This window comes from Lutra lutra, chromosome 11, assembly GCF_902655055.1.
Source record: "Lutra lutra chromosome 11, mLutLut1.2, whole genome shotgun sequence".
NCBI lineage: Eukaryota > Metazoa > Chordata > Mammalia > Carnivora > Mustelidae > Lutra > Lutra lutra.
In genome coordinates, this window is record NC_062288.1 from 59,054,519 (window position 1) to 59,077,112 (window position 22,594).

Genomic DNA, 22,594 nt, shown 5'->3' on the forward strand with positions numbered 1-22,594 from the left:
AGAGAAGAAAAAATGACAAACTACAATATTTTTTATGCTACAAGCTATACAAAAATCTGTCACCATCCATGTTACAATTCTAGTCATCAATAAGGTACTTTTTTTTGATGCGCCACTCAAAAATCAATTATATCAACTCTTTTGTATAGAGAAGCAGCACACCTTTCAGGCAACTAGTATTAATGAGTAGACATGACTATAGAGTCTCCATCTGTTTCTCTGACAAAGCTGTGGCTACTCTAGTCTCTCATTGAAATTCCATTAATCTGGTGTACCAAGGTCCAATGCGAAAATCAAAACTCCATCTAACCCTTTATCAGCTCACAATAACCTACAAGTGAACTCTGCCTGTTAGCATGCAGCAAGTTATGATTTTGCTATCAATCAGGCAGTTGGCCAATAAAAAAAAAAAAAAGGCAGGCTGGAAACAGTGTGTCTGGCAGGGTTTGAAGACTTTGTTTTTGTTTTCTGTTTTCATCCCCTTTCAATTTCTATAGGGTGTCTGGACCTTGTGAGATTATGCATTATTCTCCTTGGCTGTGATTTAATTGCTACCAGCAATCAAGTCGAAGCATCACTGAAGTGTGCTTGAATTTCATTAGAAGATATAACTTATGCTACTTTCCTACAGTACCTAATAAACCATAAAGAAACCAAAACACATATGGCTTGAGGGAATAACTGGAAAATTAGGTAGCCATTTGGGAACTGAGTGAACTTTTGAACCAGAGGAACAGAGAAAAAGAAATATTAAAGGAAAAGACAGACTTAGAATGCACACAAAGATGTGCAGGTTTGACCTTTTCAGTACCTTGAAAATTACATTAGCATTATGAAAAATACATATCATGTTTAGAGTTTATAATCCATCAAAGTTCAGATACTTAGTGCCTACCATAAGGTAAAAGTCAAAAGGACAAAATAACAATCTGATTTGACAAAAGGCCTTTTGGTGACCTGAGCTAATTTAGTTATACTTATTGTTAAATGCATTATCTTTTTATAATTAATATATCATTAGACTGAGGTCCCATAATGAAGGAAAATTTATTTGGCAAGGGAAAGAAAATGCATTTCAAATCTAAGTTGAAGGGAGAGAGACTGATATGACTAGATGACATTTCAGAGCGGAAATTAAAAATCCAAGTGGTAGTTTTAAAATTAATTTATAATATTCTTAGGAGAAAAAATAAAACTATCATATACGGTATTTTTATATACCAAAAATGAGTGATACTAAAAGTTAAATTTTCAATCTGCGTAAGAACTGCTTACACCAACACTAATGAAAATGCACCTATATTTAACAAAAAAACTTAATGCTATACATAAATATAAGTTTTTAAATAATATTCAAATACTGATTATATAATCTTTTAACCATAAATCTTTTTCTTGCTAGTAATGTATTTCCTATATATTTGGTTATAAAAACAAACATGATAAGTTATTTACTCATAATTAAGAAAATATGATAATTACGTAAATGCATTATAATTTAATAACAACTCACTTTTCCTACCAAAACACTGGCTCTCATAGATATTTAATTGTTGGAGTTCTTAGGTTACAATTTCTTAAAGAATGTAAATAATGCTCCCTCGTACTTCAAATTACTTATGCTATTTTTTAAAACTTTGAGTATATATACTCTATGAACATTATGTGTGTGTGCGTGTATTTTCTCTTACATATAAATATTCTCTGTACATGTATACATATACGCACCTACTCATTTCTATCTACCAACACTTAACAGTGGAGCAAAACAAATCATTGTAATGTGTCTGAAAAACAGTTCAACTCAAATAATAATTCACTGTTTTGCCTGAAAATATTATTTCATCAATTATAAAATATTTTCTAGTAGAAATGCTTTTGAAGACCAGGTTAGAAAGGGTAATGCTCTGTTTCAGACAAGAACTGTGACCAAAGAGAAATGTGCATCTTTTTAAAAAAATAGGGAATATGAGAGAAAGAAATCTCTTCCTTTAAAAATAGAAATTAAATGTTTGCCAAAATGTAAAATTCAACATAAAATGGATATGATTATTATTGCTACACATTGTACAAAGTTCTGAATATAAAAAAAAGATTGTGTTGTTCTGAATCAGTGGTTAGAATGTTTATCACTTATGCATGTACTTGACTTATCCCTGTTCTGCAATAGACATAATTTTATACCTCATAAAAGCAATTTATGTTTCCAAAGGGAATAATCTGGATAACATAAAATGTGGAGTGCTCTGTTGCAGGAAGCATATTTTCATTCAGCAATTGTATTTAGAGATGGAACTGCACAGTTTGATCATCACACAGTGGCAGAAGGCATTATTCACTTCTGTGTCTCCGTGAAACTTGGAGTGCCACGAATTAATATGCATGGCTAATTTATCGATACACATTCTTAATTTATAACCATATATCACCCTTATAAGGTCTCTAGGATGCAGATACACTCAACTGGCTAGAACAGAGAAAGCACGTGCTACACTAAAAGCAAGTTTCATAAGTTGGGCGAGTTTTTAAAAATTACGAAGAGATAAACAATTGACTTTATTATTCATTCAATTAATACGGAACATTATAAAAAAATAATATTACTGCATAATGTGGGCTATCTTTAGGTGACAATCAGGAAAATGAGAATGTGTATTAAAAGAAGCATTTGATGAAAACCTGTCTTAATGTGAGAAGGCAATGTAAGAATAATTAATTTAATATTTTATGAACTCATATGTTTTCAAAATAAGAGATCAAAAATCTTTTTCATTATTTATAAAATAAATAATACAAGAAGCCATTCAACAGCACAATAAAATTAAGCAAGAATCTGATAATATTAAATTAACCAACAAACTCACTAATAATATTCACACCGTGATGTAAACACTCTCTTAAAAATTCTAGTCAAGAAAATTTCCTAGGAAAAGAAGGAACTACATACTTAAGAAAACCACTAGAGAGAGCTCTTCTGTTCCTTAAAAGATTCTGGTAAAGGTAAGTTAACTGAAGCCTCCACATTTCCTGCTTTATGACAAGACCACCACCTCAACGTACTGCACTGTCTTGTGTTGGAACATCTAGAGGTATATTCGGTGGCAAAACAACACATACCTTCAGAGTGAGCTTCATCATCTTTATCATATCTTTCAGAGGCTAGGGATACAGTGTCTGGAGGTCCAGCAAAAGGGTCATCATATTCTTCCCCATCTTCTGCATCACCTACAGAAGAATCAGAGAAAAGCCTTTTATATAGGTCAGCCATCTTTAAAATATGTTACTTTGTCAAGAGAGGTAAATTTCACTCTTAAACCTAGTCACTGTCATGGAAAAACAGAGTAAAAACAGGTCCTATTTTAATTTATATCTACTGTAACTTAAATAGTTTCTGGAAGTCAGTGGAAAACTGTTTATTTCTGATACAAAAGTATACAAGTTCCAAAATTATGATGGTCTCTACAAAGATGAATACAAAAAAAGTAGAAGCAGGGTAAAACAAGAGTGTGTACCCAAAACAAACAAAAAAGAAAAAGAACCAAAATAATAACCAAAAGAAAGGGGGGGGGGAAGCACACAGAGAAAGTAATTCAAGTTAATTCCATTTACCTACTCAATAATTTGAAAAATTATGATGAGAAATTGATAATTCAAAGCCACATGCACATTTTAGGTTTTCATGAAACATCACAGGGTTACATTAGAATAGATTAAAAATACTCAGTTACATTTTCAAGAGCAGGAATCCTTCATGGGAAAAACTACTTTAAAACTCATATAACCCTTTTAAGTTCAAACAAAGTGATTTACAACCTGACACCTTCAATTTTCATTCAGTAATATGTTGTCATTCTTTTTTTTTAATGTTCTAGCCAGTTTTTACATGATTTCCAAATCCTAGGTTGGTTGGTTGCTTGGTTTGAAGTTATTTAATCCCCACAATAAAATCTTATTGAGGTTTGGGTTTTTTTCACATACTCATTTAGAATAATTTTTTAAAAAATAGAGTGTCAGATATTTGCTAGCTTGGTCACATATAAGCACTCATTTTTTCAACCATATTCAACCACATCCAAAGGAAATTCAATAAAATTCAAAATAATGTATCCTTAATACTGTATCAATTATCTGTTAATTCAAGAGAAAACCAGCTACCTCAGGGAGTACCCAAAAAGCAGGATGAAAACCTCCATGGGAATCTGAGAGAACCTACACTATTACTTTAAGACCATGGTTGCTGAGCAGACCCAGATTAAAGCTACCATTCTCTGCAAAACAAAATCTGTATCCTCTGACATCGCACCCTGTTTTTTACCATTATTTTTGGTAGAGGAAAAGCCCCTTTCAAAACACTGTCAAAATAATAAAGAAAAATCGATACTCAACTCTATTTCTTTATAATTTTGGCATTTCGTCAGCATCCATCATCCTTATCCTAAAAAAGATAGGGCTATCTCCCATCAAGGCAGTAAGAGCAGAGCACAGAGGACTATCTTACTGTCCTTGGTGATTCTACCGCCAGGTATGTCATATGTGTATGTTCCTCCCCAAATAAAACTCCAAGGAATACATGTAAACACTATTCATTCTTTACATCTTAATCTCTTTTTCTTTTAAAATGTTCAAAGTAGGAAGCCTGGGTGGCTCAGTTGGTTAAGCATCTGCCTTTGGCTCAGGTCATGACCTCAGGGTCCTGGGATCGAGACCCACATCGCATTGGCTCCTTGCTCAGTGGGGAGAATGCTTCCCCTTTTGCCCCTCCCCAGACTCATGCTCTCCCTGGCTCTCTCTCCCTCTCTCTCTCTCTCAAATAAATAAAATATTTTAAAATAGAAGAATAAGAAGAAAACTAAAAAGTTCAAAATACTTAAATACTTTTGGGAACATTCAGTGATCCCTTACAGTATTTCTCTTATGGAAAGCAGCATGCTCTGATTTCAAATATGAGATAAGAGAGAACCTCATTAAGTGCTAGGAAAACTATATTCAGACATGGAATGACAGTTCGTGGGATATACAGTAGTAAAGATCACAAAATCCTCAATTGCTCTTAGTTGCTGAAGTATCCTTATATTCTCAATAAATTAAGATGGTATGGTATGGTATGGAGGCTATGGTATGGATTTGCTAAGGATATTTCATATCATGAACTATAAAATAAATCTTTCTATGAAAAAATAAAGTATCAGGATACCTCAAATATACTGCCCTGACTTGGCACATAGCATTTTATACTATCATGAATATAAAAATGTAAGAGTAAAACCAAGGAACACATGGAAATGATTTTGAAAAAGATTCAGATGCTCAGGTTTAAATCTATTAAGCTCCATATGGAAATACAAAGGAAAAAATTAAAAGTTAAGAAGTTTTGAAAATCAGGATTTGTCATCTTTTGATAATATCCATTATATGTTTTTATGTGTGTATCCATGTATATACACATACACACATGCACACACCAATCTATATATATGTATGCACACAGCAAAAAGATCATTATTAAAGCTAAACATAATATTTGTAAGCTAAGAATATTTTTATACAAATTGGTTACTAACATGTTAGAGTCTTCTGGATTTTGTGTTTAAAAAAAATACATTTCTATCATTTAAGTGAAATCGTCTTCAGCTTACCATTCTAAGTACTGCAGCTCATTTCAAATGTTTTTTGTAATTAATGTGGTAATTTATATTTATCTAAAACAAAATAAATTAAATACTGCTACTGGCTTCTTCCCCCTCCCTTCTTGTTCCCCCTTTTTTAAGCTCCCTTGAATTAACCCAGAAAGTAAAAGAAAAAAAATTTTTTAATCTCTGCGGTATCTATATAGGGTTATTCCCTTTTCAACCCACATTAAGTTGCAATGACACATCATTTTTCAAAATGTTCTTCTTCATTTTACTGCTGTTCCAGGGATGATCCATCCCTTTTCCTCCTTCCCACTTATTTCTTTTTTCAACCCAATAAAGAGCTGTATTATAAGGACCTTTAATTGAACACAGGGGTCGCTGTTGAGTGTTGCAAAGCTTTTTTTTTTTCCTCCTCCCCAGGGGCTGAGTATTTGTAGCTATACCTGCAAAGACTTCTATAAATTAAAAGGTAAATGTTCAACTTGTGTTTATGTAATAGAAAACTGAACTCCAAAGCAACAATGGGCATCAGGTAAACGTATCCAATACAATTTACAGACATAATTGAAAGCATTACAGCCTAATCAGACATCTAAAAGAAAAGCATGCTCAAATGAAATGTCTACAGAATCATTAGTTGGCAGCCATTCTATTACAATCACACATAATGTCAGTGGTGCCTTGAGCCTGTGCCAATGACAACAGCATAAATTTTGCATCTCATTTCTGTGGCCATAAAATTAATGATCAGTTTAAAAATACTTCTTTGTAAAAGTTATTGCGCAAAGAAAAGACATGAATGTGTCCCTGTTATGTACTCACAAGGATAATTATGGAGTTGTTGCTCATTAATACTGTTTCTTGTTTCCCTAGAAAACCATTTGATTTATCCCACAACTTTTAAAAGTTTAATTAACGATACAAAGTTAACAGTCTAAAAGACAATGATCCAAGACTGCCTTTCCTGTAATTTCAGTGGCAACTTAAATATCATGGCAAAAATCAAAGCTGAATCCTACCCACAGCAGCATATTTCTCTGATAAACATTTTTAAGTTTATAATAGTTGAGTTCAAATCACTATTATCCCTTCCTTATTATATTGTTCATCATCAATTAACATTTTCCTAAATGCCTGGAGACGAAGCCCCCAACAGCTGACAGTCATGATCTCTACCACTGCGGAAAGTGACGGAACCAATTTACTGCTTGTTTTGTCAAACACATCTGAAACACAATCGGGTAAACATTAAACTAAATAATACACCTTAAAGTGAGGTGATAGTCATTCCCCCTTTAGAGCATGAAAGGCGAACTTGAGGATAAAAAGGACTTGAGTGAAAACAAATTAATTTCTAATTCTCTACTCCATTCACTTGTCCAAATTAATTTCTCAAGTAATAACATACAACTAAATTGACAGAATTAAGCATTTAATGTGACGTTTCTTATGGGAATCTGTAGTTTAATTCTTCAGACTTTGAAGGATTTGGGTCACCACAAAGAAGGAGATTCTGTTCATAACTCATCTGCAATCAGAAGGCTTAACAGCGAGCATGCGTGAGGCAGAGCTTTAAAATAAGGATATCATTTCTCAAGCACTACCTCTGAAATATACTTTTACTACTATAGGCCCCATAATTTCAGACATACTTAACACATTTGTACAAGGCCAGAGATGGGTGGGGGGCAGGGAGGAAGTTCAAGTTATTTGCTCAGATTCCATTGGTGGGATAACTTTCAACCAAACATATAATTTATTTAAAAGGATAAAGGAAACGAAATTAAACATCATCCGAACTTTTGACTTTTCTGTGCTCTTAAGGATTCCATCAGAACAAACTAAAATGAATCCCTTCTTACCTAACAGTCCAGCTATTTTAAAAAAAGCACTTTAGTCCATTAATAAACTTAGTAACACAAATGAGGTCAAAGGAAATTACTAAGTAAATCTATGTATATTTAACAATATCAATGAAGTCTCAAGGACAAAATCGATTACATATTTTTTTTAATTAGATGGAAAATATTTTAAAGAAGAAAATGGGAGCTTTTTAGGTACGGCATCTAAAGGGAACTGAAAACAATACAGTCACATTTTTAAGCTATAGACACTAATATTTTACAAATCTGAAAATATTCTCTTGAAATATTTGTCTCGTGTTAATATGTCCTTCTTTCAACAATTCATAAATTCCTCAAAAATTATTTGAAAACTGAATTGTAAATCAAGATTTACTTAAATCCTCTTGATAAATGAAGATGAATCTGAGAATACACATAAATATACTATTTATTGAATGTCAGTAGACATATATGTCATGCATGGGTATCTTCACATTATTTTAATCATTCTATAAAGAAACTAATCAAACCTAAATTACACTGGAGTAAAAAAAAAGACTAATATAAGGGCAAGATACAAGTAAAACTTTTTTATCATATATCTAATGGATATCAGAAAATTCTGTCTTATACTCAGTAACAGTCTTTACCCAATTAGTAATATATTTTCATTAGAAAAATAATTACTTCAGGTAACGTTTAAGGGACTTATGACCATGTCATACGACAGTAACAAATTCTAAAATAACCGTAATTATTCTAAAATAATTCTAAAAGTAGCTTAATGTTAGTGCATGAAGCCTAAATTCAGGAGTACACTCAATACTATTAGGCTATATTGCAACCAAGAATAGGAAACTAGGGAAAATTACCTCATCATGCACAATATTTGAAGGATATAAGGAGCTCTCTCTGAGGCATCTGGGTAGCTCAGTCAGTTAAGTGTCTGACTCTTGATGTTTGGCTCAGGTCATGATCTAAAGGTCATGAGATCAAGCCCTGAGTTGGACTCCATGCTCAGCCTGGAATCAGCCTGAGATTCTCTTTCTCCCCCTGACTCTGCCCCATACCCACCCCCTTCTAAATAAATAAATAAAATCTTCAGAAAAGATTCTCTCTCCCTCTCCTTCTACTCCTCCCCTCGCTCATGCACACACTCTCTCTTCCACAAATACATAAATAAATAAAATCTTCAAAAAAAAAAAAAGCTCTCTATTCTAGAGAGAATGGGCAAAATTTCAAATAAGTAACAGGGACCAGACTAAGCAAGATAGGTTCTAGCTCCTTAGATTCAAATCTTTCCTATATACAAGTAAAATTAAGGAATTTAGAAAATCCACTGATAATTTATTCTAAAGTCACAGTTTAGAATAAAGTCACAAGTCATTTATTTAAAGTCACAGTCACAAGTCAGATCTAGACTTGAGTATAGGAGGAGACATAATCAAGAATCCTTAATAAATTAAAGAAATAAAAGTGAAATTTTCAGACAGCAACTGAAAATGATTGTTAACAGCAAACAGAAAATTAACTTAATGAACAAGCTTCAATATCTAGGAGTTACTGTAATAAAATAAGTTTCTACCAAGTTCAAACTGTTCTCACCAAAAAAAAAAAAAAAAGGAAATACTTTTTAAAAATCCTCTAAGATCTATGCAGCTCGGTGTTTCAACAACTGTATCAGTTCAACTCATTTCAAGAACCTAAGAACAACAAACGATAAATTCTATATTGTTAAATCTCAGGATGATGGGGTAGTACCTACGGTGTAAGGGGAGGGAGGAGATACGGAGTAAGGAAGGATGATAAACATCCATGTACATTAGACAAAGAATTAATCCACTAATTAGAAAGTAATAACTGAATTAATTCATTTTACTTAAGAACACTTCACTTGGTCCTCTTTTCTTCCATTAATGATATTAAAATCATACTTAACTGCCATTGTAAAAAGATAAAATAGGTGAAATAGGAATATAAAAGTAAAAAGGAGGAAAACATCCTCTGTTTACTTCATTGTGACCCCATATTGACCTGAGGGGGAGAGAGAGAGGGAGAGAGAAAAAGAGAAAGAGCAGGAAAACAGCCAAAAGGAATTCTGCCCAGGTCTGCTTGGATGAAGACAACCCAAAACCCCAAAGAGAAAATGTAAGAAGAAAAAGAAAAGCAGCACTATCAAAACATACTTAGGTGAATTTACTCAATGTAGAGATCTGATCATTACTAATTTCCTATTTTTAAAAAAAAAGTATCTTGAATAATTACTTTGTAACTATGAAGTCTGTACTAACTTTGCTACTCCTAACTACAGGAATTTTTTTTTTTTAGAATAAAGCTGAATATATTTTGAGGGTATAATGGCACAAAATTATTCAGCTTCTCATATTTCTCCAAGGTATATACCTAACTTAACCATAGGCTTACTTTTAAGCAGTCACTCTTGGTGATTAGTTAACACAGTAGTGAACTCAAATGGCTTATTCCGAGAAAGATGGTTATGGGGAATCTCTGAATTCTGTGATGTTTGAACTCCTATTCTAGGCTCATTTTTCACTTTCTATCAAATACTAGCAATTTCCATTCTCTTTAGAGGCAAAGACTGTATCTCAGCAAAATAATTTTAATATCTACACATCTGAACAAGTCATAAACCAGAATACCAAAGGCAAAGTTCCTACCCAATTATTGAATCATGTAGTTATACAATGACTTCATTATTACGCTTTCTTAGCTTAAAATTTTTAAATGTACTAGTAATTAAGTCACAATGAGAGTCTGATAAATTATCATTGGAACAGAGTATGTCTTTTAAGACAGAACCTGAAATCTAGTATTCCTCTATGAACAGTGCTGTATAAATGTTACAATAAGAACACATAAACTCATTATTTCTATATTCAACTAAGCAAAATGCAGATGATTAAACCCACAGTTCAGGACTGGATGTCAAGTACAAAGAAGTGGGTATTTGTGGGGAAGAAGAGTTTCCTGCTCTTCCCTTTGGTAATGTTAAAATTTTCCATATGAAAAAAAAAATCTCATTCCCTCCAATCACATCGATCTTGATGATTTAATGCAAAAAGAAACTATGGGGGCGCCTGGGTAGCTCAGTGGGTTAAAGCCTCTGCCTTTGGCTCAGCTCACGATCCCAAGGTCCTGGGATTGAGCCCCACATCGGACTCTCTGCTCAGCAGGAAGCCTGCTTCCTCCTCTCTCTCTCTGCCTGCCTCTCTGCCTAATCATGATCTCTGTCTGCCAAATAAATAAATAAAATCTTTTTTTTTTTTAAAGGAAAAGAAAAGAAAAGAAACTATGGCTTCCTTATAACTGTTTGGATTTAGGTCTGCCTGGTGAAGTACTTCATTTATGGAAACTGTTATTATTTTCTCACTTATCAGTTGGTAGAGATAGGAATTACTTGGTGGTATCTGTTAACCCCAGTTAGAAGACGCCATACTGTTTTTCCTAAACCCAGATCCTAACTCCCCATTGGTTAGCTGACCTCATGTTGTGACCCTCATCCCAGCATCCACAGGCTCCAAGTCATGACCTATGAATTAGCATCCTGGAAGTGAGGGCCATACCCAGTTTCCCTTATAGAACTGAAGATGTGAAGGAGTAGGAACTTCCTATGCCCTTCCTGATTTGGTTTTCAATACGTTAAGCAACCATTCCCCAAATCTAAAGGAAGTCAATCAGGTTACAGCACTCTCACATAGTGTGAAAAAATTAAGTTCAACCCCTTCTCTGAAAACTTCTATAGCATACATTTATTCATACTAAAAGAATCACAATAATAAAAACAAGCACTTGAAAAAGATTTTACTCATCCTTTCAAACAAAAACTGATACTGTTTTAAGACAATCACTCTTTAAAAACATTACCTATGAGCAGTTGAGCCACAGGCCCTCCTGATCCAATCACAGCTATAAAATCATCTCTGCTGGGTTAAATGGTGTTAGCTTAGTGCCTCACCTCTTCTCTACCAGATTATTCCATGTGTACCTGCAAGTTCATACTTCTCTTAACAAAGTTCTGCCACAATGTGAAAAAACATTAAAGCACCTAAGAATATTAAATACATAAGATTTCTGCATCAGGAGACTGTGCAGACTAGATTCTGGATATGCTTTTTAATTTTTTTCTCAGCAGGGGGAGCTAGCACTCTCATGTTGAAAGTCTAAGCATACAATATGGAAATTTAAATTTTGATCCCAACTATCAAATTTCAGGATGTTTTAGATTACCCTATTGAACATCTCCACAGGGATAAAAAAATTCAGGGTGGACAAACTTAAGAATTTACCTTTGTCTTGAAAGTCCTGAAGATAGCTGGAAAATAAAGCAAGAATATTATATTTTAAAATGAGGGTTGACAAATCGAAACAAGGTTTATTCATTGGCAATAATTCAATTTAAAATATGTATCATAAAGACACGTTTAGAGAAAAAAGCACTTCCTATCCTGAAATGACAATTCCAAAAGCCTTATGGATTTATAACAAAAGTATAAAGACCCAAGATACAGTCGTTGAACTAAAATCTTTAGTGTCCATGATATACATTATATTTATTAATTTCCATATCTAGAGGTATTTATATTAAAATTCTCAACCTACCTTTGTCCTATTATTTAAACCAAATATATCTTCAATAATTAAAATAAACAGTTGGATTTTACTAGAATGCTTAGAAAAAATATATAATCAAGGAACCTTAAAAAAAGATAATATGATAAGTGTGTCAGTTTTTAAAAACTATCATGGAGGACATATATTTTGTCCTTTAAAATATTTAACACCAATTCAATTAGGACATGAAGAAAGGTAATTCCAAGATAATTCTTTATTAAAATGTTAACTACAAAGCTGCTTCTAAGTAAGAAATAAAAAACAGCAAGTAAGTGACTTACATAGACTTTACATCTTTTATCTTCTTAATAAGGGATTCTCTCTTTTCCTTTGCTTTCTTGGATAAATTTTCCCCTCTCAGTGTGTCTGCCACAAATGTTTCAACATCTAAACCATGAAATATAAGAAATGGGATACAAATTATAGGAAAGAATCATTTTTTGTGAAGACAAATAAGACAATGATTGTTTCTACCCATAAGTGTTAATCTCTGTACAATTTGTTACAGTTATTTATCAATCCAAAGCATAACAGTTGAAATATGTTTCAAATACTAAGTTGGACAAATCTGCTCACCACTTAGCTAATAAAATTTGTATGCTCTACTTATGCTTAGCACAGCAAATGCTACTTAGATGTTTGGCATCATTAAACCAAAGAGAAGCTCACAAGTTTTAATAAACTATGGTGCCCCATAAAACAAATTCTCTCATATAAAAGCAAGCACAGAGCTTTTATGCATGTGTTACTATCATTTTGTAGTATTTTGTAAGCTCCTGTATAAACGGGTCATTCACAATATTATATCAATATAAGCTAATGTCTCTGGCAAGGGCCTGTTTTTTCCAGTGCAATCCATTTTCAGGTATGTGCAATATTTAATGTTTTAAAGGAAAAAATAAATCCTTTCTTCTAGCCAAGATTCCAAATCAAACCCTCTTCCTTCCTACCTGGCCCATCCATTCTACCAGCCACCTTCAAAAAAAAAAAAAAAAAAAAAAAAGTCTGCTATGTGGTTTTGTGTGTTCTTGCTTTCTGCCTGGGTATTACCACCTGGAAATATTTCTTTAAATAAAGGAAAAAGTGGCAAAAGTAGATTCATCCACTATTTTAAAATATAGTAACCAAGAAATAAGATTTCCATGGTTTCATATAACATTTCCACTTAAAATTTAATAAACTTGTAAATTATTCTGCTTTCTGGTACAAAATTCCAACTAGTCTTTACTGGTTTGACTTTATAATAGCCCCATTCATATTGTTCATGAACCATTGTGCAACTTTAAGTTAATTTTATATTCAGATGTTCAAATCTTACTTTGAGATATCTAATATAAAGGATACCATTTAAAAATTTTTAAAGTAGGTATGAGTGCAAACCATCCATATTTCATATTGAAGAGATGTATGTTTTACTTTCTTTTTATTTAACTACTTTGTCCCCTAACTCACACTGATAAAAAGACAGTATCACAGCATATAATAGTATATGTAATTAATTCAAAGCACTACAATACTCTTTCAACTGTACTTATAATTAACAATTTAAAACCCAGTATTTGAGATAGAATGTTGTAATCGATTTTAAATTCTTCATTACAATAGTATCTTCATCCAATAAGCAAAGGTGATTAAACTGTTATCCCAAACATTCATAATAAATGTATAATGATCATTTTTCACTAAATCAATATGACAAGTGAAAGAATTAAAATTTAATCTTGGAATAATTTTTTTTAAATAGCTTTCTGGTTCGAAGTCCATTACTGACTAATATTACACGTAAGTATCAAAACGAAATAAAAGCAAAATGCTACAGCTTCTCTTTACTTAAGCTGTCCATATTTTGAAGAGGAGAATATATAGACATAATCCATAACCAGTGCAAATTAGAGCCAGACTTCTAAAGTGAGTTTAAAATAATGAAACATACTTAAACACACACACACACACACACACACACACAAAAGCACTCTCCTTTAAACTCTTTAAATTTTGTAGCCAGGGAAACAAGCAACCTTTGGACATTCAGACATTAGCTGAAATGGAGACGATCACTGGCTTCTCTGAGACAGTGACAGTACATCTACTCAAAAAGTGGAATAAGGGAAGAAGTAGCACGTCTACTGCTGATTCTTTCATCCAACCCGACTCAATACTTGAGAGTCTCTGGCACAAAGACTGGAGAATAGTCTGCTTAATGTTACTTTCACTCAGTGTCTGTCTTTAATTCCCTCATCCACAAGTATTTAATTGCCTATTTTACATTTTCATTACACAATCCAAATTTAAACAAACAGGATCTATTTTCTATCTCCGGAAGCAATAGCAGAAGGAATTACAGCCCAAGAGTTATTTCTTTAAAAGGTCGTTTCAGTTCTATAAAAACTCAGAAAACAGAAAAAGCTGTAATGCTCTATACAGGGTTTCCTAACACTCCCAAAAAAATATTTTTAAAATTCTGACCCATGCTATTTTATGAGGAAATATTTGTTGAAAGAGTGTGAGACTGCTAGGAGAACCGTGTTGTTTGTTTGTTGAGGGGGAGAAGATTCCGAGATCTGGCAAGGGAAAACATCTATAGTTTTAGAGTAATCTTGATGTATTCTTAAACTAATCCCAGAAAAGAGGTTTAAGGCAACTAAAAAGATTTAATAAACACTGATTTTTTAATTCGTTATTTCCCAAGGAGAGAATAAGAGTGTAAGAACCGTTTTTGCTGTTTTCTTGTGTTTTTTCTTTTTTAACAAATAAGTTAGGAACTTGAAAGTGGAATTGATTCCTGAAATCTTAGTTTGTTGGTGCCCACAGATTCCGTCGGTTTTGAAGTTTTTGATATCTGGGCTATTTCTTAAAATCCACACTGTGCCCATTTATTTTCGAATTGAACAAAACCAGCCTCTCCCAGGCACCGACACCCTCTGGATGCGCGGGGGACCCTTCCGCCGCGTCCCTGCGCAAAGCAGGGACCCTGCTCGCCCCGCGCAAAGACTGGGCGAACGCTCAGATGTTACTCTGGGCTTTCCTGGGAGACACTTCCGCTCCGCGGTCCTCGAACACTCGACACTTGGGAGTGTTAAACCCCCGGGGTTCCCATCCTAGGAGCTGTGAGCAGAGAGCACGGGTTTGGGGCGGCGCCCTCGCCAGACAAATGGAACTGGATCTGTGGCTTTGTAGCTCAGAGCCAGGGTAATATTTCAAAAGCGGGCAATAAAAGTCCTGGACGAATCAAGCGCTCCTCTGGCTGGTTGGAGAAGAGATTTGAAGCTTTTTATTGTGCTCTGAGTAGCCCTGCAAAACGGTAAACTAGCAAGCGCGTTAGCCCTCTTCTACCTTCCTTTAGGGGTCGTGTCACTCGGTTGATATGTAGATTTCACTGACTCCAGACTGCCTGTAATTCGGGGAACAGTGGTAATTCGATTGTAAGAAAAGGTCAGCCTGCCTCCTCCCCAGCCTCTCTGTCTGGCGAGTCAGAATTCCTCTTCTTCAGAGGGAGGGATCTCAAGTCACGCACGCACTCATCCAAGCTTGGGGACCCGCCAGGCCCGCGCCGAGAAAGCACAGTTCCAGGGAGCCCCAACGCTGCACCACCCCGCCCGCAGCCACGGAGACTGCGGGTCAGCGCTGCTGGCATTTAACCCCAGAATCAGGCTCATCTCCATCAGCCTCTGCCCCCCGAGTCATCACCAAGGAAAAAGTTATCCCAGAGACTGTAAATGTGGTGGTGATTTTTCTTCCTTTTACACCTTAACACTGCCAAGATAAACCTTATCTCTCGGTACAACTGAAAAGATCTGGGGGAGAGGGCCCTCAGAAGATCAGACTTACAACTGCTCTGTAGATAACTGTTAAGGTCTGAAACAAAATTAAAAGATGACATCATGTCTTGGCTCAGCAATCTCAAGCAGTTTAAGTTGGAAACCTCTCAAAAGCCAGCACAACCCCTAAGAGGCAAACACAGCACATACCAAACCATAGAATGGCATTCTAATTTCCTCTTTTTTTTTTCTTTTTCTGTAGGTATGGACCCCCAGAAAAACTGCCTACCTCCCCCGTCTTTCCCTATAGTCCGAATGGCTAGGACAAGTATCTAATAGAGAGAGAGAGAGAGAGAGAGAGACCCTAACTGCTTTCTACCACCTTCCATATGGGTCACACAGTGAAAAACTTGAAACCACAAAAGGTTAGAGCAGTTTTTAAATTCTGGCAAACAAACAAACAAAAAAATAAACTGCCACCCTTTCAAAGCTCAGTACCTAGGTTCCCACTCTTGAAGAAAGCTGAGGTTTGGCCACTTGCCCTCACCATGCTTGACCAGCAAGCAGCCTGGAATAGGACTTCCTGGGAGCTTGGAAATCAGTCACAAAGGTAGCACCTGATGTCTTCTGCCTCCTCTCCCAACCACCCAATTATTACCTTGAGAAGGCTTGCCTGCACACACGCGCACGCGCGCACACACACACACACACACACACACACACACACATGGCCTCTGTGATGGCCTGACTTGTACAGGAGGGCCAAGAATTGGACTGAATCCACCTACCATTTGCTCAGCTCCAGATCAATAACATAAGTGTAAAACCAATCACACCTCACCCCCCAAATGGCTTTACTTACTGAATTCCACACCCTCCTTACTTTATGAATTGGTCCAGGTTTTACTATGTATTCACTAAGGTACTATTACAAAACTTAATATGGTAAGAATCCCAGCCAAACTTTAAGCTGACATCAGAACAAAAGAAAAAATAAGCTGTTCTTCTCTGTTAAAAGGGGGGTACAGTCTGACCAAATACCTACTGGTAAAAACATTAAAATCAATTAAACTGGGCACATGTAGATCAATGCCCAAAGTTGGAAAATGGCTAAGTGAAAAGTTATTGATTCTCTAATCAATGTCTTTCCTTGATTATATAGCACTTTTACAGGTTATGGTTGAACTGTGGATTTTCTAAACATGGGAGAGACATGAACAAGCACAAGTTCTCATAGGACAATAAGGGAAACAGTCCTGAGTCTTACAATTCAATCATCTGACAAAATTTTCAAAATTGGCTTTGGACGCTCCATGATTTATTTTGATAGAAAACTGGGTTGTTGAAGAATACAGATGAACATGTTTCCCCTCTAAAAGATGACTCTTGATAAATAACACCTTATAATAATCAAAGTCTTTTTACCACGCATTTTCAAAGAAGCCACAGTGAATACCACATTAGTCTGAGATTTACACTATATTCACTGTTAGGTAGCATCTATTGTAATGTGTTCAATATGTGATTGAAAAAGAAATGTAAACTCAGTGGAATGAAAAAGATAGACCTGGCTTTAATTGAAAAAGACAAACTAAGTGAATAATGAGTATATAAAAACTAGCCTATGCCACTTTTATCACCCATATATGACACTTAATCTTAAATTTATGAGAGACAACTGAAGTGTGTTTCAAATCACCAGAGGCTTTTCCTACACTGTTGTTTCTATCTTCCTTCTAGTAATACTTTAATGTAGAGATAAACCTATTTGGTAATTTCTTCTCATTTTTTAAATATATTTAGATGCCTTTTTTTTTTTTAAAGAAACCCAGCTATAACTTGGGTTGAATAACTATAAAAATTGTACATATCAGAGATGAAAATACTTTCAACGGAAAGTGAGGTTGGAAAACAATCCAGCCAAAGATCCCCTCCCAAGAATAAGTAGGATATTATATGCTTAATATAGGAAAATAATTTTCTTAACATCACATCTTAATACATCTATGTTATTTGACCCATAATAAGAAATTATAAATTTTTGATCCTTTGATTTACAAACATATATTCCCGTTTCTTGAAGAGAAAACCTTAGAGGCATAATAAACTGATTTCACTTTGAGATCAAATGTCCTCATAGCACCTTTATGCTCATTAGTTATCACTGACAAAATGGGGCAGGCTTGTTCTCACTCTGTAGGAAAATCCAGGTGCTAAAGAAGTAGGTGACTATTGGTGACTCAGTAGGTGGCACTCTTCCCTTTACATACTCAGCCAATGCCCCAGAAGCAAATTATGGACACTAGATGTACCATAAATAATTCTCATAGGAAAAATAAACCCAAAATGTTGACCAAATTATAAATGGAATTTAAGAAAGGTGGAAATCAAACCATACTATTCTTAGCACTGAAAAAATTCCCCCTCTATTTCAGCGGAATTGCATTCTTTACCTTGTGCCCCTAAAGGGATTATCCATTTTAATGTGTGAAGTTAAAAAAAAAAGAAAAAAAAATGTTCTGGAAATCCCCAGTAGGGAAAAACGCAATATTTCTAATCAAGACTGCCCTGTGGGAAAAACAAACAAACAAACAAACAAAAAAACCTCAAGGTCACTTTGGAGAAACCATATAGCCACTTTGTTTATTGTTTGTTTAGATTTTCAGAGTACTGACAAGCACTATTTTCTCCTATCAGCATTGGTTTCATCTTCTAACTTAATAAAAAGAAACTTACATCCTCTTACAGCTTTTCTCTTCAAACATGTTGTCCTAAAACAAATATCTGATTGCAAACTACTAACACTCCAGTATTCAAAGGATGATTAAACAAATGAAGGGGGTTGGGAACCCCTGGTTCTAGTTCCTCTCACTTTCTCGCCTGCCTGGAGGAACAACTCACATAAATCAAGATTATTCTCGCTGTTGTCCTAGTCAAAATATTTGGAAGTAGGAAAATGGGCAAGATCTGAAATTATCCATTGATTCCAATTATCCAGGCTAAACCTGTTCTTCCATTGTTGTGAAAAAAAAAATTAAAGATTGTCCATAGCACATAGGCAGTTCAAAATTTGCTTTTAACAAAAATCTATAACCTTTTTTCTATTCATGTAACAAAAGAATAATACAACACCTTTATAAGTATAGGCTTTCAAGATTTAATATACTGATTCCAGAGAAATATATATCACTAATAGTCAAAACCATATAGCCACTTTTTCAAGAGTATCATTAAATGTGAGTTAAGAATGATAGCATCTATGGGTTTTTGCATTTCTATAGAATGTTTTAGAGGGGAAAGAATGAGAAGAGAGCAGAACAAATAGTGAAGGGAAGCCTAAAATTGCTATAATTAGAAAGAAAAATAAAGAGAAAGAAAATAATATAAACTGATAAGAATACATTGAGCACCTATCTCTATCAAGCAGTCGAAATGTCAAGCATTTAACACAGGACATACAATGATTTGAGTAACAGGCACACAGAACACAAAGGGAAATGTCTGAGCGATATTATTTTGATAGGCATTATCTTTTGACTTTACATCCTTTTTTTCTGTAGACAAAGATTTTAAGTGCCTGAAAAGTTTAGGTCCTTATCTTCTCTACGCGGGAATTCTGGAATGGTGTCAAGAATTCTCAGAGTACTCAACTATTAACCACAACCATCACTACTAATACCTCCTTCTTAGTTTCAAAGAAAGTATCAGGTAATGCAGTAATCTCTAAAATTCAAACCAATGTTCTCCCTCTATAGTTGTAGTAATCTTAAATCTAACCACATACTATTACCCAAAACACTTGAATTACGCAAATACTCATGCACAATCCCAACAGAATTTTTTGGATGGAAAATGTGAAAAAGCTGCTGAGAACCCTTATTCTTGAAACCTTTCCTATCTCCAAAAAGATTTTAATTACAGTCAAACACAAAATTTTAACATCTTTCTTTGAATGATACGTTAAAAAAGAAAACTGAAAAACACTAGTTTCTTTAAAAAGTATAGATAGATATTCTCTCAAATCCATACCTCTTGAAAATGTCCTCTGAATATGAAGTATAAGCCAAATTTTAAGATTAATTTTAATTTCTAAATTTTAATATTTTAAATTTTCATATTTGTTTTTAACACATGTTTTTACATGTGATTTAATAATATGAAATACTGAAAACTTGACTTTTATTTACTTTTTTATTTTTTTATTTTTTTATTAACATATAATGTATTATTAGCCCCAGGGCTACAGGTCTGTGAATCGCCAGGTTTACACACTTCACAGCACTCACCATAGCACACACCCTCCCCAATGTCCATAACCCAGCCACCCTCTCCCTACTCCCCTCCCCCCAGCAACCCTCTGTTTTGAAGACTTGACTTTTAAAGATGACTTTTAAAACACTCATTTCAGACATTATGCAGGTATATTAACTGACTAAAGAGAGAGAAGTGGCTAAGTATATAGGAAGCATTGGTAGATAATTTAAATATTATAATAAGCTTTCAGCAAATTATATACATAAGGGCCACATGAAATATTTGTAATTTATGGGAATCAGAAAATAATGAGTCTCAAAACCTATATGTCATACTATGGACAAAAGTATGATTATGGACCCAAATAGCAAACTGCCTCCTGTTGGAGCTCTCAAGCTTTTTAAAGGTGTGCACCCAGAGGTCTGTACTTAATGATAAATACTTCTCTGTTCTGGCTATTAAAATAGTATCCTAAACACGAAACTCCAGCATTGTAACAATGAAAATGTTAACTGTAGCAAAAATCAGTACTCGTGGGAAACTCTCATACAGTGGAATAAAAGCTGCCTCAAATCAGTCTTTATAGTTCTTTATATTTCTCTTAGTGGTACCCATTAATGACAATAAGCATTCTTAAGAGTAAAATACTATCCCACCACAGATGCATTTATCACACTGTAATCATGTTTAGACAAACCTGTCTGCATTCATATGCTATTGATTTTATTCTCTTAATCATATTCATGATGCTAACGAGCAAAACAGCATATTAGGAGATTTGGTCTCACACTATAATAGAAACTTTTTATTTTAAATGTCACATTTTAGATATTAATTTTTAAAGTTAAATAAGCAACTTGTAAGAAACATCTAAAAGAAACTCTTCTAATCCAGCTATTCATGACCAATATTTAAAGATAAATACTTGAGACAACTAAAGTAAAACCATCAAAATTCAGTTTCTAGAATTCTGATGGACCTAATGACAAAATGAATGATGGTAAGAATTCCGGAGCATCAGGATGGGTAAGATTTGTGCTACCCTGAAAAGATGTGTTCTCTACTTTGTGCAGAAATATACATCTCCATTCTCTAGCAGAGCAATGAACTAGGAGTGGATTCGTAATATCCTTGAAGAACCGCATCTTGAACTCCTAACGTAAGTTCCTATAAATGGTCATTTAAAACTGAAAAGGGGAAGATGAGGGTGCAAAGATGAAGTACTTTCATCGTGTGACACAGGAAGTTGGACCTTAACACATACTTCCTTTTTTGTTTTCATGTTACTCAGGCTGAAGACAAGTGGGCATTTGAGAATCAGGCCCTCTTTGAAAGTCTTAAATATGAGCGCAATAAACGTTTAAGAAAAAAGAGAGTTTTAGAAATGACAAAACCTTGCGTCCCACAACCTCTAACACCTGTAGCTCAGATATCTTTCTGCATCTTTACACCCTTCTCCTCCATTGGCCAGGCCCCCGAAAAACAACTTCTTTGACTTCTGGTCCTTTCCCAGTTCTCAGACACGCACTCATTATCATTCCCTCTCTCCCCTCCCTCTCCCTTCTCTTTCTCTCACACACACACACACACGCACGACGTCCTCACGATGCATACAGAACTGTCGTGATCCCGTTAGTGTAGCCCATCCAGGGGGGCTTCCCCAGCACCCCTGAACCAAATTTCAACACACGTCCACTCCTTTCTCAGACCCCGCTTCCCCTTTCCCAGTCCTGCTCCCACTGGCCGGGAGACCGGGGAAGCGTGAGGAGGGAGGGCAGAGACGCTGAATGCTTCTGTCCCCACCGGCTCGCCGTCCCCTCGCCCCCGCCCCAGCAGCGCTTCCCGCCCCCTTTCCCCCCCGCTCTTTACCTGCCAACAGGTTCCTAATTTCCTCAGGGAGGGGGTAGGGAGAGGAGGTGCTGCTGGGGTTGGGCATGTTAGGGAGCGCGGGGCGTGCGGGGAAAAGACCTGTGCTGAAAGGGGACCGACGGGCTGAGGTTGCGGCTGCGACCTAGACTCGGACTAGCGGTCCCGGTAAGGACAGCGGTGCTACGAGTCGGGACACTGCCGGGCCGGGACTCACAACAAGGAAGTCCCTGAAGCCCTAGCCAGCAGCTGCTGGACTCTCGGCTCAGCCCCGCCCGGCAGATCGGGGCGGGGCGATGGGCTGGGAGGAGACCCGAAGCGCCTGAGGAGCCCAAATGCGCATGTGTCCTATGGTTTTCCTAGCCTCAGAAAAGAGCCTCGGGACAGACCACACCCACCCCTACGTAAGGGAGCGGGAGGAGCGGCTGGTGGGAAGGGAGCGGACTGGGGCTCATCACCTGATCTGCAGCCTGAAGCGCCTTGCAGCCATTTTGGTTACTGGTACCTCCACAACCGCTGACCGTTTCTCCAGGATCCCGAAAAATAAGTTATCCATAGTACCCCTAATTTTCCGATTAAAGGACCTCTAGCCAAAGGTTAGCCCCGC

At 35.6% G+C, this 22,594-nt stretch overlaps 1 protein-coding gene across 3 annotated transcripts in view; it reads right to left on the reverse strand.

Moving 5' to 3' along the window:
• The window catches only part of SKAP2 (src kinase associated phosphoprotein 2), a 164,310-nt gene extending 142,040 nt beyond the window's left edge, over nt 1–22,270 (reverse strand). For all 3 annotated transcript variants that reach the window (XM_047694536.1, XM_047694533.1, XM_047694534.1), the window contains exons 1-4: nt 21,991–22,270; nt 12,391–12,496; nt 11,785–11,810; nt 3,118–3,225 (exon numbers count right to left, since the gene is read on the reverse strand). In XM_047694536.1, the coding sequence (XP_047550492.1) occupies nt 3,118–3,225; nt 11,785–11,810; nt 12,391–12,496; nt 21,991–22,057 (307 nt within the window). In that variant the 5' untranslated portion in view covers nt 22,058–22,270. The remainder of the gene's footprint in view (nt 1–3,117; nt 3,226–11,784; nt 11,811–12,390; nt 12,497–21,990) is intronic.
• Nucleotides 22,271–22,594: the final 324 nt, after the last annotated feature.